Source organism: Carassius auratus, unplaced genomic scaffold (assembly GCF_003368295.1).
Source record: "Carassius auratus strain Wakin unplaced genomic scaffold, ASM336829v1 scaf_tig00032131, whole genome shotgun sequence".
Lineage (NCBI taxonomy): Eukaryota > Metazoa > Chordata > Actinopteri > Cypriniformes > Cyprinidae > Carassius > Carassius auratus.
In genome coordinates, this window is record NW_020525978.1 from 1 (window position 1) to 16,713 (window position 16,713).

At 36.8% G+C, this 16,713-nt stretch overlaps 1 protein-coding gene and 1 long non-coding RNA gene across 2 annotated transcripts; one reads left to right on the plus strand and one right to left on the minus strand.

Moving 5' to 3' along the window:
• Positions 1–1,214: 1,214 nt before the first annotated feature.
• Positions 1,215–3,302, plus strand: LOC113080829 (phospholipid-transporting ATPase ID-like; the record flags this gene model as incomplete). Its single annotated transcript, XM_026252883.1, has 6 exons — positions 1,215–1,457; positions 1,664–1,747; positions 1,847–2,092; positions 2,208–2,346; positions 2,566–2,696; positions 3,228–3,302. Coding segments are annotated over 6 exons (918 nt in total), but the record flags the coding sequence as incomplete, so codon positions are not given.
• A 9,288-nt stretch (positions 3,303–12,590) lies between these two features.
• Positions 12,591–16,035, minus strand: LOC113080832 (uncharacterized). Its single transcript, XR_003282030.1, has 4 exons — positions 15,908–16,035; positions 14,785–14,825; positions 14,578–14,692; positions 12,591–13,224 (listed from the first exon to the last, which is right to left on the minus strand). It is a non-coding gene; the product is annotated as an uncharacterized LOC113080832 (long non-coding RNA).
• Positions 16,036–16,713: the final 678 nt, after the last annotated feature.

A 16,713-nucleotide genomic window follows, 5' to 3' on the forward strand; every position in this document is an offset into this window, starting at 1 on the left:
TATTCATTCAGTCGGTTCAGTTTGTTGTTGTTACATGTGGGTTCTTCATTTTCATTAACTGAGCAGAACATCTCAGAACTTTGTTGGTGGGCTCTCGCGGTGTCACAACTAAATTTCAAAAGGCTCCTGTGATTATGGATAAGAATGAGATGTGGAGGATGTGGTTTATATCTAAATCTCTTTACACCATCCTGTGCTGTCCTACTCCATATATTTACAAGCGCACACACACACACACACACACACACACACACACATGTTCTTGCCCATGTAATTAGCAATGTTTCATCTTTTGTTTGTTTAATGCTGTGGGTGTTTGCAGATTATTTGACAGTGGAACTAGTGTGAAGAACAAATCTTTTTCACTGATTTAAATCATTTTGGACTTCCCCAAATCTATGGTTTTAGTCTAAGGAATGTTTATTAGTTTAGCTTAACCTGCAACTGAACTTGAGCAGCACTAAGACAACTGATACCCAAGAACAGGGGATTTCAAACTGGCCTCCAGGGACTGTCTGGGGAACTGAAGTGGGTGGAAACATGAGTGGAAAAATGTATGTAATGTTTTTTAGGGGTTTCAAAGTTTATTTGTTAACTTGAGGTATTCAGTAAATCTTTTACACATTTATGTGTGTGTGTGTGTGTGTGTGTGCGTGTGTGTGTGTGTGTGTGTGTGCGTGAGTGTGTGTGTGTGTTTTGGTCCAAAAATAACAAAAACTACGACTTTATTCAGCATTGTCTCTTCTCTTCCGTGTCTGTTGAGAGAGAGTTCAAAACAAAGCAATTTGTGATATCCGGTTCGCGAACGAATCATTCGATGTAACCGGATCTTTTTGAACCAGTTCACCAAATCGAACTGAATCGTTTTAAACGGTTCTCGTCTCCAATACGCATACATCCACAAATGACTTAAGCTGTTAACTTTTTTAATGTGGCGGACACTCCCTCTGAGTTAAAACAAACCATATCCCGGAGTAATTCATTTACTCAAACAGTACACTGACTGAACTGCTGTGAAGAGAGAACTGAAGATGAACACAGAGCTAACCCTTTCAGTCTGTGTGCGTTGATACACAAGTTTCACAATTTGAGTTGGAATTACTGAAATAAATTAACTTTTCCATGACATTCTAATTTATTGAGATGCACCTGTGTATAAATATACATTATACATATATAAATATATAAATTGAACTGCATTATCTGCAATTGTGTGTTTCTCTTCTTCTGCAGCAGCTCATATTGGCGTGGGCATCAGCGGTCAGGAGGGCATCCAGGCTGTGCTGGCATCAGATTACTCCTTTTCCCAGTTTCGCTTCCTGCAGCGACTTCTGCTGGTGCACGGACGCTGGTCCTATCTGCGCATGTGCCGTTTTCTCTGTTACTTCTTCTACAAGAACTTTGCCTTCACTATGGTGCACTTCTGGTTCGGGTTCTTCTGTGGATTCTCCGCGCAGGTGGAACATTTATTCAGAGGCGCTAAAAAGTTTTTGTTTAGTTTAGTTACTTATTTGATTTTCCCTTAGCCATACTTTAAGTAAAGTTTAAAAAAAATACTGAATGTTGTACATTCTCTAATATAAACTGGTCCTGAGTTACTGGTGTCACATGCATGAGGTGATGTCATAACCTTGGCTCTGTTTACTGTGATTCTTTCATTTAGACTGTCTACGACCAGTACTTCATCACTCTCTACAATATCGTATACACATCGCTGCCTGTATTGGCCATGGGCCTCTTCGATCAGGTAAGAAAAAGATAAAATACTGAATCTTTTTTTGTTTACCTTTTATAAAAAAAAATAAAAATAAAATAAAACTCTTACCTCAATCCTCGTCTATCTCAGGATGTTCCTGAACAGAGGAGTCTGGAGTATCCGAAGCTGTATGAGCCGGGTCAGCTGAACTTGTTATTTAACAAGCGAGAGTTCTTCATCTGCATCGCGCAGGGAATCTACACGTCCGTGGTTCTCTTCTTCATTCCGTACGGCGTTCTCTCTCACGCCACACAGAGCAATGGAGTCCCGCTGGCAGACTATCAAACCTTTGCAGTAACTACAGCAACAGCCCTCGTCATCGTTGTCAGCGTCCAAGTGAGTCCAATATTAAACATTAGCATTTAAGTAGTGCTTGTTGCTTTATATATGGTTTGCGGTTATTTTTTGTATAAGGTTTTGTATAGCCCAAGCTTTTTACTATTGTTTATAGATTGCTCTGGACACGGGTTATTGGACGGCTATAAATCACTTCTTTATATGGGGCTCTTTGGGTACATACTTCACTATCCTTTTCGCTATGCACTCCAGCATTCTGTTCAATATCTTCCCCAAGCAGTTCCATTTCCTTGGTGAGTCAGCACTTTGGCCCAACTGTGTGCCTGCCATCTTAAATAGAAACCCACATTTGATAATGTTTTTACAGTATTTGTGTCGAGGTATATCAGCGTAACATCTGCAAATGCAGACAGCATATATATTTGATTTAAATGTGTGTTACACAGTAGTATAAATATGTGTGGCTTATTTTTGTTTTCTTTTTGTGCGTGCTTTGTGTTCATTAACTACAGGAAGTGCTCATAACACACTCGGGCAGCCAGTGGTGTGGTTAACTATTGCTCTGGCTACCGTCATCTGCATTGCTCCAGTCCTTGCTTTCCGCTTTCTCAAACTGGACCTTAAACCTCAGCTCTCAGATACCGTAAGTGTGTGTTTGACCTTAGTTTGTTTGTCCTAAATTGCACGCCATCTTTGAATTATTATTATAACTGTTATTATCCTTGTTCAATCAAACATTCAGCATCACACAGTAAAAACAAGACTTAAACAATACTTAGACAAAAGAATTGAGTATGTATTGTAGTATATTATATATATATATATATATATATTTATATATATATATATATATATATATATATATATATATATATATATATATATATATATATATATATATATATATATATATATATATAAATATAACTTAAAAATATGAAATAAGTGCCTTTATTTATATGAATTTATTTTAAATACATTATAAATGTTTAAATGGTCCTAAGCATTGATCATTGACAATGAGATAGTTATGGTTGGTTGATTATTGCATATTCCTATTCATAGCATAGATTATATTTGTTTCACATCAGTAAGTTTGACACATTTGTTAGTTTCTGGTCATCCCCTCACACTCATCCCCACCCTTTATTATTTTCTCACCGTCTTTCTGCAGGTGCGCTACACTCAGCTTGTGCTGCAGAAAAAGCAGAAGCCTTGTGGTCGTGTGGGTCGTGGAGTGGGCGGAGGCTGGAGTAGCCAGTGGCAGTGCTCTTGGTCGCTTGGGGCGAGGTGGATCTCGACGCTCCGGTTATGCGTTTGCGCATCAGGAGGGCTTCGGCGAGCTGATCACATCAGGGAAAAAATATGCGCATGAGCTCGCTGGCTCTTGCCTCATTCGCCTCTCGCCACAGTAGCAATTGGATCGATACCCTTCGCAGGAAAAAACATGCAAACAGCACTGGTATGCAGAACACCCCGCCCACTGGAGAAGACAGTGCCGCCTCCTCTCAAGCCCCTCCCCTTTCCACGTCTTCCTCACCAGCAGGCAAGGCAGGACAAGCATGTTATGAATACGTCCTCACTCACAGCCCTGATGATATCGCTCTCAGTGTAATTAGGAGTCCTGAAAGAGAGGTTGGGGAATATAGTACAGGAACTGTGCAGGTAAATATACATCAGAAAACAAGTTCAAGCACAAACTGTATACTAGCGGGGTAGAATTGTTGCATTAGTCCAGTTAAATAGATTACGATCCAAAATAAATGTAAAGAGATTAACAAAAAACATATTGACAAATAAATAGAATGAGATCCACAAATAAATCTTACAGTTACACAAACATTAATTCCACAAATAAATAAAATTATGATCATATTCACATCACTTTTCCTGCCGTTCATTTGTGAATTGCATCTTGCACGTTAGTAGAGCGCTGCTGATTTCACATAGAGTGCCTGATTTCACATAGAGCAGCTGTTTCTAAACAGAGACGTTGTTAACTGAGAAGATGCGCAAACAAACGCTGAAAATGAACTTGGATTTGTGCATCTTCTCAGTTAACAACGGCTCTGTGTAGTAAGGGCTGTCAAAATTGCTAAAATATTACGTTCGAATATTCCCTCTAAAAAACACACAAATATTCGAACTATTCGAACATCTGGTTGTGCATGTTGTCAATGACGCGCATTGCGTCAATAACAGGACAAAATAATACAAAGAGACATAACTACTTGTATAGGTAGTCTATTTAAGTTTAAACATATATGACAACGTATTACCTACACAAAAACAAGGAAATCAACTAAATGGGGGGAAAAAGGTTCAGAAAATGGACAAGACTCCAGACCTCAAGCTCTCTCACCCTCACGTTCTCTGCGCATAATGGTTTAAATGAACAAACAAATTTTTGTGCAAGCAATTTAAGGTTGCAACTGTTGTCCCAAATATAGCAAGCTTCATTCAGTGATTGAAACAAATATTATTAGTATTAATTGAAGTTTTACAGCATATAGAACTGACATTGAATGCTCCGAGCGAGCTGTGCTGTGGTAAACATGGAACTTTTCGTTGACATGAAATGATAAATAATCAAACCTCGGATCCATTGCTTGACAGAACTCCCCGAAGCCTGTCCCATCCGCGATACTGATTGGTCTCATGTCCTTACAAATGAACGAAATTATTTTATCCGTTATGGCCTCTTGTCGTGTTGCAGACAAAGATCTTGTGGCGGGCGATGCAAAGTAACGTTAAGTGTCAAGACCTGACTGACAGTTCCACACATTATGCCATGCTCATTTGGGTGCACATTTCTGAGATTTGACATCATGTTGCTAGTGGTCGAATGGTATGCTAACTGTATCTTAAATAGCTTTCATACAACTTTGTCTCACGGGTCAACAATTTTACCTCACTTTCTCTGCTGCGGTCGAGTTGGGCTCTGCACTTGCTGGCATCTTCCATGAAGACACGTCAACTTTCAGCGTCAACACGTTCAACTTTTCACGTCAACTTTCTTTTTTTTTTACATTTTTGTTTTATTAGAATATTAATTTTCACCTTCGAAATTCTTTTTTTTTTTTTAACTATTCGAATACATATTCGAATTTAAAATATTCGTTGACAGCCCTACTGTGTAGTAACAGCTTCTCTATGTGAAATCACACACCTGATGGAATTTACCGCTAGATTAGAGAATCGGCTTTACTAACGAGATGCGCATTAATGATCGGCCGATCGTGATCGGAGCAGCCCTAATAAGGGCCATAAAATTTGATACGGTAAAAGATGTTTACAATTTTATTTAGTAAGATCATTAGACTGTGTATCAAGCCAAGCCACAGAATATTTTACATATCTTTGAAAATGACAGAAAAACAGCGCTTTAAATTCTATACTGGATACAAACGCATTATGAAAGTTTCATTCAAGATGGAAAGAAAAGCATCAATAAGTAACTGACTAATAAATTACTGGATTCAACCTCATGAATTAACATGCGAATTTGTGTAAAAGGTTAAATTGCCGTCACATAACAGCCAACACAACAGCGTTTTCCAGTTTTTCGGTGAAGCAGTTTGGATGAGATTGATATGAATATGAGTAGATGTGGATCTAACGATGAATATAGCATTGTGCTGTAAATTATATTTTCAAACATTAATTAAGAGTATTACAAAGTTATTGCCATTGTTTGTGCAAGTAAACATACACAAATATAGTGTTATACAACACTGGGCAGAGGGTTGAATCTGTAGGAGAACAAAAAAAAAATTTGTGGATTGAAAGAAAAAGAACATTTCCCCCAGAGAGAAAACGGAAGGAAGCAGACCTATTAAAAACACTTTCATTTCTCACTTTTGTAAGTAGTAGTGGTCTCAGCTCAGTTCCCTAATAATTAAGAACACTATGTTGCTTATATTGTTTTGTATACATTAGTTCAGAAGTTTTAAAAAATATATTAATAGATTTATTCAAATAAATGCTGATCTTTGAACTTTCGTTCATCAAAGAATACTGGAAAGAAATGTATCACAGTTTCGATAAAAAGCATTAAGTAGCACAAATCTGTTTTCAAAACTGATAATAATAAGCTTTGCTAACTCGTGAATAAATTAGATTTTAAATTATATTTAAATAGAAAACTGTTATTTTAAATTGTTCGAATATTCACAATATTCTGTCTGTATGTTTGATCAAATTAATGCAGCCTTGTTAACCATAAGAAACTCAAAACAATACAAATAAATATCTTACAACTCAGCTTATTACTTGCACAATATACAAATCAATGACTTTATTATTGCGGTGGTTGAATTTCAATGGTTATTTAAATGTTTCAAATCTGAAATCTTAGCTGTTTCACATTTTTTCCCCCATCTTCACATTTGCATGTTTTTCAGTACCTGTTCTTTGGACATATATCTCACACAGTGGCAAAGTTTCTTTAAATTCTGATATCTATAAATGTTTAGCTTGACTGTGGGATAGGACAGCAGCTGTTGTTGACACACTGTTGAACAGAAAAAGTATAGCTGTAGTTGCGAGGGGGAATTTAGGGCAAACTACAGTAAATTTGCGGAATAATTTGTAAATTAGTATGCTATTTAATTAAAAAAATAAGAAATGAGCACAAATTATTTATTATTATTTCCCCTGGCATTACATTATTACTCTCTTAAATGCAAAGGGGAAAAAGTCCTTAAATCCATGTTCTCCCGGAAAAAAAAAAACTTTTTGATTAATACTTGAGAAAAATTTGAATTGAAAGAAATCTTTTCCTGCAGAAAAAGTCAGTTACTCACCCTTATGTCATTCCAAATCTGTATGACTTATAAGTCAATGTTTGGTTATCAACATTGCTCAAAATATCTTTTTTTGTGTTCTGCAAAAGAAAGTCATTTTGGGTTTGTAGTAACATGAGGTTGAGTAAATGATGACAAATGTTTTTTTTTTCACATTTATTCTAGTGTAGATCATATCACTGTATGTTTTCTATTGTTTAGTAGTCCTTTCATACTTTCTTCTAGGAAGCACCGTTTGTGTGGAAGGGAACCGGTGCTCGAATCAATGGTGCCAGCAGTCCTGGACCACCTCCTATAGCAAAAGAAACTTCCAGCGGCGAGTGATAGATAGATGGTCCAACTGGAATTCTTCATGGGGATGCTCACACCTTATGACATGTGCTCATGTTTCTGTCTGAGGACATGTGCAGGAAAAACAGCGCCCCAGACAGTATGGGAGTAAACACATGCTAGAACTAAAACACAAATGGAAATGGATGTAGAAGTGTGCATACAGAGAGCAAAAGAACTGTGCTTATTATCAGATTTCCTGTCAGTCAGGAGGACAGATATAATGTTATTTGACTGGTTATGACTGAGTTTTCCACTCTAGCCAAGTTATCAGACATCAAACCACTAAATAGCGTTGCCAAGGCTCAAATTTAATTGACTATCCAAATAGCTTATGTTAATTGTTCTCACAGGCTAAATTACATTTTATGTTAAACTTACATGTATGGTAATATTAATTTGTTTTTAATTTGGAGACAAAAACATCTGAAATGTATACTTTAAAGCATTTCTGTCTTTCATATTTTACTATTCATTTAGCAATACATATCACAATATATCAATACACTGCACATGAACAGTTTTAAGTAAGAGTTGTACAAATATTACTGATAGCTAAATGACCTGAAGTATCAGGTGTTTTTGTTCATTGTTTTGTATTCACATTGGGTTGTTCAGTGTCTGATTTTGTTCATTTGAAATCTCGGTCAGGTCAAGGATTGTCTCTGTGTGGTTTATCTTTTCTTCCGTTTTTTTAATCTCTTAGTGACTTTCTTGTGGTCTCGTACTTTTTGGACCGTTTTGTCAGCATATTGTTTTGCTGAGTCAGCTTTTTGTTTTTTGTTCCTCAGAAGTTAATAGTGCGTTTAGTGAGTTTAGGCAAGTGAACTTTCTTATGTACGGTTAGAGAAGGCTAGAGATTTTTTGTTTTTCCCCACTGCTGAAAATAGCATTAAGATGTATTTGGTTCTGTGATAAAACACTATAGTTCTCAGTGAGAACGTAATTCTGCTGGATGAACCCGTTCTTTCTCATCCATTTCTTTGCACCATGTTGGTGCTGCGACCCTGACTGCTTGACATATGCCGCGTTTCCACCGAAATTACCCAGAACAATTATACCAGGAACTTTTTCCCCCCAGACTTGTTGCTTTCTACATTTCCACCGTGGTCTAAGTACCGGGAAGATTAGGCAAATAGACTGGTGACATAGATCTGCGCGCGTTTCTCAATACAAAGTACGCTGATTTTGGACTTGCATCCTCGGTAGTTCAGACTTTGCGCATTCGACTCGGGAGTGTGATGTCCGCGATGATGCAAATCCAGTAAATTTGCAAACAGCAGTGTACTTGATAACATCAGTCAGCTCGCCTCGGCTACTGCAATTTTTCTCACTGTACATTTACAATAAAACTAATTAATATAAAAAATACCACTGCCTCCTTTCGTTTTCATTTAAACATAATAACAGCTGCAGAAATTTACTTAGTTCAGTGTATATGTGTATATATACAGCAATTACAATGAAATTAAATATTATATCAATTTGCCTTTTTTATTTTCATTTTAACATATTGAACAAATTGAATACATACCAAATATTACCCGTTAGATTTACCCAAAACAAATTATATTTTATGTTTAACCACTAAAGAGACATCAGAGCCAGCGGCACATATCAGAAGATCTAGCAGAGGTGAAGCTGCTTCTCGGCGGATAGATGATCACTGAGCTCCCGCTGATCGCGTGGAGCTCACCATCTCCGGGATCAGTGAAACACATTTTTAAATAGGCGCTGTTAAATAAACCACAGATTTGAGTTTTAAACAACTACATTCTCGCCTGAAATAATTTTTAAATTACATTTCATGACACAATGAAAGTAATATTTTGAAAATGATCCAAATGAATGGTGGTTGAAATCACAATGCTGCGTGAACTCAAACAATCAGCATGTTTAGCGCCCAAGTCCCGCCCCTGAAAGTTCCGGAACTTTGAAAAAGTACTACCTCGCCAGCAGGGACTTTCTGAGGGGCATATTTTACCCGGAACTTTATTTAGTTCCTGGTTCCTGCGGTGGAAACACACGAGTACCGGCCCAAAATCCCTAGTTCCTTGGTAAAGTTCCTGCGGTGGAAACACGGCTATGAAGTCCAATTCAACCTCAAACTTTCCTTTACTGGACCTGGAGGGTTTAGGCTTTTGCATTGATCCAATGAACTGTAATAGATGTGTTTTAACTTTTTCTTTTTTTTTTCTTTTTGTAATGTTGGATTAAAATAATTCACATCAGAGTTACCACATGGATTCCACCTTGACCATCATGATCCATAATGTGGCATTCAACAGTGTTTGGATTTAGGTAAATGGGCTAATAAGACTGTAAGCGCAGTGGTGTGTGTGTATGTGTGGATGTGTGTGTGGTGGAAGTGTTGTTGTGAATGGGTGAGACAGACCAAGAAAGTTTTTAAAGATGTTTGAAAAGATACTGAGCTCCAAACTTGCTATGTTCCCTGTATAAGGTAGGCCTAGCTTTCATACTGTGAAATAGGTAACAATGATATGCCTTAAAAGCTAAATGTGTGGGTGTTTTTTTTTTTTTTTTATTATTATTGTGTATCTCTTTGCATCAACACATTTATATATTGCAATAAGAAGTTAAAGGTGCAGTAAGTGATTTCTAAGAAACACTGTTGAAAGTGGATCTGACTGAGCACCAAAACACACTTGTAGCCAATCACCAGTAAGGGGCGTGTCCAGTAGTGATGGGGTAGGTGCCTATGTTGAATAGCATGTTCGGAAATTTGGGGGCGGAGGCAATATAAGGGTGTGATTATATTGGGTAGGGGCGTGTTTGTTTTTGGTGATTTCGGATATCAACAGCATTTCTCAGAAATCGCTTTCTGCACCTTTAAAGGTCATTTTAGTCTGTTTCAGTGTCTTTTAGCCAAATCCAAATGATCTGTGAAGTAAATAGTATGACCACTCTTGTGAATGGGCTTAGTGCAAAATAAAATAAAAATAGATGTGATTAAATGATTTTAATCAAGTAAAAACCTGATCATGGCTGTGTGTCTAACAATTTTTGAAAGATAAATCATTTACAATGGAATAGTCCTCATTTGCTCATCATCATGTACAATTTGTGAGAAACAAAAGGAGAAATTTTGAAGAATTTTTCTGCTCATTCTTTTCCATGCAATGAAAGGGGACTAAAGATGTTTATAAAACACTATAAAAATGGGCCATATTATACTTATCTCACGAGGGAAATAGTGATGCTCGATTCATTCTGTTCGGTCAGATCTTTTCAATGAATCAGTTCATACGGTTCACAAGACAAGTCTGAATGATTTACTCAAGAGGTTTTTTCGAGATGCATCGGCGCTGCGCCGATCGGGGTATTACATCAAAGTACAACGAGAGCGATTAAAAAGCTTAAAGGTGTCATATGATGCAATTTCAATTTTTCATTTCTCTTTGGAGTGTTACAAGCTCTTGGTGCATAAAGAAGATCGGTGGAGTTGCAAAGACTAAAGTCTCAAACCCAAAGAGATATTCTTAATAAAAGTTAGGACCCTTCCACACCCTCCCAAAACACCTCGTTTAAACACACCCCCACATGTCTACATCACGATGTGGGACAATTTGCATAATGCTTCCCAAATGGTCATGCAAAGAAAGAAGACGTAACCTTGTATTCTCACTGTTGCCGTCGGCGCCATGTTGTGGAAATGCTGTTTCATTGTGAAAGTGATAATACTTTATTTGGCCTTCCAAAAGAGGGCACAAATAGAAATCAGTGGTCATGTTCCACAACAGTTCAACCCAAATATTCAGATGTGTGCAGTGCATTTTATGGGACTTTTTCTGGGACGTCTCCTGACTCTGGGAGAGAAGACTATGATGCCAGCTGTTCTGACTTACAGTCTGTAAGTACATTTACATATGTAAAGAATTTGCCACTGATGATTCAAATGTGAGTTTGGAGCAGTGAAGAGCAGTGGTTCTCAATTCTAGTCCTCGCGCCCCGTTTCTCTTTTTGTTTGTTCTATACGTAACTGTCCTGCGTATATGTTCCATTCGAAGTGCATTGAAGTGTGGGAGACATAAATGTACATTTTATTTACTTACAGAGGTATATGATGTAACACTTGTCCGTATGTGAAGACATTGCGCAGCGCAAATACATGAATGAATGTTCTGAAGTAAACTTCCAATGAACACTGTGTAGGGACCATGTCAATAGGAACGCAGTTCATGCATGGAGCATACTTCTAACGAGCTGACTATATGAATTAGGTGTGTTAACAAAAGAGAAATGCAAAATATGCAAAGCCTGGGGGGCACCAGGACTGCAATTGAGAACCGCTGGTGTAGAGTAGCGCTTTTGGTTTGTCATTTCTCCAATCAAAAATGCAGATATGGTTTTATGCTTACGCTGCACTATGTAACACAATGCGTAAAAACACAGTGCAAGTCATATAATCCGTAATTATGTCCCCACTGGATGCAACAAATGCCTCGTTTGTAATGGGTTTTATTGTTATTGTCACATCTGTGTTCTGACTGGCACACGCATCACAGTGTGGCAAGGGGCATAACATTTCCATCACATGCTTGAGGCATTCGGGCAATCATGACACTCTATATATCTCCAATCAGAGCACACCTTGCTTTTCAAACCGATGAGCTTTGTAGAAGACTGCATTTCAGAAAGTCGGGGCATAGAGGAAAAAACAATAATGTACAATATGTGGAAAATAATGTGTTTTTTAAAACATAGCCCGCAAATTTCATTACAGTCAAAAACACAAAATGATGTTCTTTTTAGCAGCATCATATGACCCCTTTAAAGAGTCATCTACACTCCAATTACTCTTGCAGGAGTCGCGGTACTTTGGTGTCACGCCGATCGGTCTGCGCAGCTCCGTGCATCGCGAACGAGTCTATTGAGCTGATCTGGTTCTACAGTTTATCAGTGATTCAATGATCCAGTCACAGACATAAAAAGTACATTGAATAACATAAATGGCTACCACGTATGGATGCAATAGTGGAATATTAATATTGTTATATGCATTTTAAGTAGCCCATATTTTAAATTTCTATTTTTAGTTTCCGTCCTTAATTGTTAATACATATCTACACATACACATATAGGCTAGGCTATATATATACACTGTAAAAAAAATCCCGTAAAAAAACGGTAAAATTCCGGCAGCTGGGGTGCCGGAAAATTACCGTTAAATAACGTGCACATTAAGTAACAGTAATTTTCCGTAATTCAAAAATACAGTTTTTTGCTGTAATTTTACATATTTTCTGTATTTTCTTCAGCTTTTAATGTTTGATAAGATGTTTTACATAAATATTGTGGAAAGTTAATAAGAAAAAAACCATTAAATTATCATAAAGTTTGAACACTGCTTTAATTCAAATAATCAGCCGTAAGTGCAAAAATGTGTTTTAATAATTTATTGACCAATCTGCAAGAATATACAAATAGTTTGTTCAGGACTGCAATTTACTAATATTCTTTGTACAAAACTGCAACAATATACCAGTATAGAGATTATAGCTAAACTGCAACAATATTCCAATAAAAAAATAAGCCCAAAAGTTTAAATTAGATCACAACTGCAACCACATACAATTCAGTTTTTTTTCATAACTGCAACAGTATATATATATATATATATATATATATTTAATAACTGCAACAACACACAAAAGAATTGTTCAAAACTGCAACAATATAGCAAATTGGTAAACAAATAAAAAATAAGAATTAATTTGTCCTTAAAACTGAACCACCTGTGAACAGATTAATTCATCTTGACAACAGATGATGCATTAAAAAAAAAAAAATCAACCATGAAAGCAAATAATCAGCAAGTATTTTAAGTCTTTGACACTGTCAAGAATTTCTGCTAGGCAATGTAGGAAGATCTGACACTCCAAGTTTTACTCCATCCTTTCAAAGTCCGCAATCTTGTTAATCAGTGAAAGAACCTTTGGACTGACTGCTGATTTCTTTCTCGATGTGGTCTTCTCCACTTTCGATCCCTTCTCGGGGTTCATCTTAAAAAGGAATCTGTTGAGTAAAAAAAACATATTTAGTAATAAAACATGGACTGTACCATATGCTGTGAATATATTTAAAATAAAAGCAGAACAATAAGAACTTGTAAAGGGCATGCTTGTGGTGGATGTTGTGAAGAAGTATGTGAGAGGTAGTTGTGTGTGAGGCAGACTAAGAAGGTTGTGACAATGTAAGAGAGTGTGTTGTGTGAGGATGAGAGTGTGAGGATGCATGTAGGGCTGCACAATTAACCACATGCAGTTGTCAGATGCATTTGCAGATGAATCGCATTAGATTATGAACAGGATACTGCATAGCTTGTCAGTGAACTACAGCTCTGTTTATTAAATGTTGCTTAATTTGAAAACAGGTGATGGATATTTACTACTAATCACAGGACCGACTTTAATGACGAGACACGCCTGAAAAACGCATGTGATTAATTATGCAGCCCTAGAAGGTTGTGTGGGGATGCGTGTGAGAGTATGTTAGTGTGTGTGAGAGTGTGTGTGACTGTCTATGTGAGAATGTTTGGATGTTTGTATAAGGAAGTGTGTGTGAGAGGATGCGTGTGTGAGAGTGTGTGAGTGTAAGGATGCATTTGTAAGAATATGTGAAAGTGTATAACTGTGTGTGAAGATGCGTGTGAGAGTGTGTGTGTGTGAGAGAGAGAATGTGTGTGAGGTTGCATGTGTAACTGTCTATGTTAGAGTGTGTGGATGTTTGTATTAGAATGTGTGTGAGAGTGTGTGTGAGGATGCGTGTGTGAGAGTGTGTGAGTGTAAGGATGCATTTGTTAGAGTATGTGAAACTGTGTAACTGTGTGTGTGATGATGCGTGTGAGTGTGTGTGTATGAGTGAGGAAACGTTTCTGAGAGTGTGTGTATCTGAGAGTATGTAAGTGTGAGGATGCATTTGAGAGAGTGAGTGTGTGTGTGTGTGTGTGTGTGAGGATGCATGTGTGCAAATGTGGACATGAGTGTGCGAGTGTGAAGATGCATTTGTGAGTGTGTGTATGTGAGAGTGTGTCAGTTTGAGGATGTGTGTGTGACCGTGTGTATATGTGAGAGTGTGAGGATGCATATGTGACATTGAGTGTGTGTGTGAGAATGCATGTGAGAGAATGTGTATGTGAGTGTGAGGATGTGTGTGTGTGACTGCGTGTATGTGAGTGTCTGTGTGTGTGAGTAGGCATGTGTGACTGTGTGTGGGTGCGTGTGTGACTGTGTGTGAGAGTGTGTGTGTTAGAGTGAGTGTATGTAAGGATGCGTAATTCAGTGTGTGTTGAAAAAGTGTGAGTGTGTGTGAGAACACACGTGTGAGTGTGATATGTGTGAGAGTGAGTGTATGAGTGTGTGTTTTTACCTTTGCACAATCTCTTGCGTTTCTCCTTGGTTTCCTGGGTATGAAATGTTCAAGCAGTTGTATGAAGCAAACATCAGAGCGTTGCAGAAGATGGTGATGTGGTCGTTAACTATGACTGGGTGAACAGAAAACATAAAGTTCATAAACCATAAACACCACAACTATTACAAGTGTAATATGTGAACATCTTTGCATTTTGCAACTCACCCTTTCATGTTGACCATGGTTTTAGCACTCACTGAACTTATCTGTAAGGAGAAAAAAAGCATGTAAATGTGAAATTTTAAGGAAATCTACAAAAATACAAAGAAATATATTGATAAATGTTTTATATCTATGGTTCTGAACCTTATCTGCGCCACCTGTTCATCCCTATCAGTGAGTCTATCAATAATCCCTATAAGCTATAACAGTCTTTAATTATAGAAGGGTGATTAAAACAGAAGTTGTGAAACTTTTTTCCCTAGGCGTAGATTACAAGATTACAAGGTTATATGAATTCTCAGATGACACACTGCAGACATTGTTTTTTCATTCACAATTTTAACTGGTCAATGGTTTCACCAGCTTTTTGAAACACTTTTAATATTTTAAATATTTGCTTAACCGATAGACAGATATAAAGGGTAACCAACAGAAATAATTTATTAAAAAGTGATTAAATACTGACTGTAACGATATTTCAGACCCTCAATAAGACTATATCTGGAAGTAAAAGAGTAAAACATGCAGACAAATTAAAGTAGTTAAGTGAATTTCATTATACAAGCGTAATAACCAGTGCTTGAAGAGGGAGAAATGCATACGAACATAACGTTTCAAATCGCGCGTCACTTTAAGCGCTGGTCCTAATGAGTCTGTTTCTAAATTCAGAATTTTCATCCAATCTCGCCTCGAAAAATATGATTTTTTTTTTTTTTTTTGCTTTTAGACGACGCCTACTATTATGTATATCAAAACTGATTAAAAACACTGCATTATGCGTCGAAGTTCGGTAAAGTTGGCAACATCTACATATTCGAACTTAACATTAACTGAGCTAACTGTTAAATTTATGAGTTCTTAAACCACAAATGATAATAATATTTAATAACAGTATCGTAGACAACCAGCTAACGACTTTCCTTAAAGTAAGCCTGTTTTTCCCTCAGGGACAAAATAACATTAGAAGTTAACGTTACCCACACTTAACGACTAACGGCACTGGTCAGCGCCGAAGTTTGAAATACTGGTTTAACGATTCAAAAAGGTAAACATTCTAAATTTTAGAACTCATATATAGTAGAAATAGCATTTAGTAATGACCAAAATGAGAAAACATGAACTTTACCTGCTTATTTTCGCCTCAGATTGAAGATTGACCGTGAAACTGAAGGTCGAGTTATTCCTTCTGCGCGCGCAGCAGCTCCACTGCGTGCTTGGAGGAGAATGTGTCCTTGCGCTAGGGCGGGAATTCCTTCAGTTCGAATATTAAATTTTTTATTTTTTTTATTTTAATATCAGCATATTATTATATTATTATATCAAATTATGAAACGGTACTATGAGAATAAATCCGTAATAAAACACCAAACTGAGCAGAACTATTTTGACAAGCGGAAGAAGATGTGGTCAGTTGACAGTACTTTGGAAATACGATTCTTTCGAGAAGGATTTTTCAACAAACCTGTTCAAAAAAGGATTAACCTGCTCTTTTATGCAAACACGCAATGTAGGCTACATATACAACATATTATATCAATAGTAATAATAATAATAATAATAATAATGAACGTTAACTTTTGTACAGTTGTTATTTATATTTTTAATCTATTAAAAAATATGGCATTATATTATTAATGCCACACACACGTACACACACACACACATACTGCACATACTACATATAAATATAGCGCATTATGTGAAATAAATCTTCAAAAATATTTTTGGGACGTTATGCACATTGACATGTTTTTCATGTGATTTTACATAAGATATGTAAATTTACAGTCTCTTTCTGTAATTTTACAATTTTAAACTGTATTTCAAAATTACGTGGAAAAAAACTGTAAAATAAAACAGTAAAATTCCGTAAAATTACAGTTTTTTTTACAGTGTATATTACTAGCAGCAGATCCAGCTAGGTCACGTAGT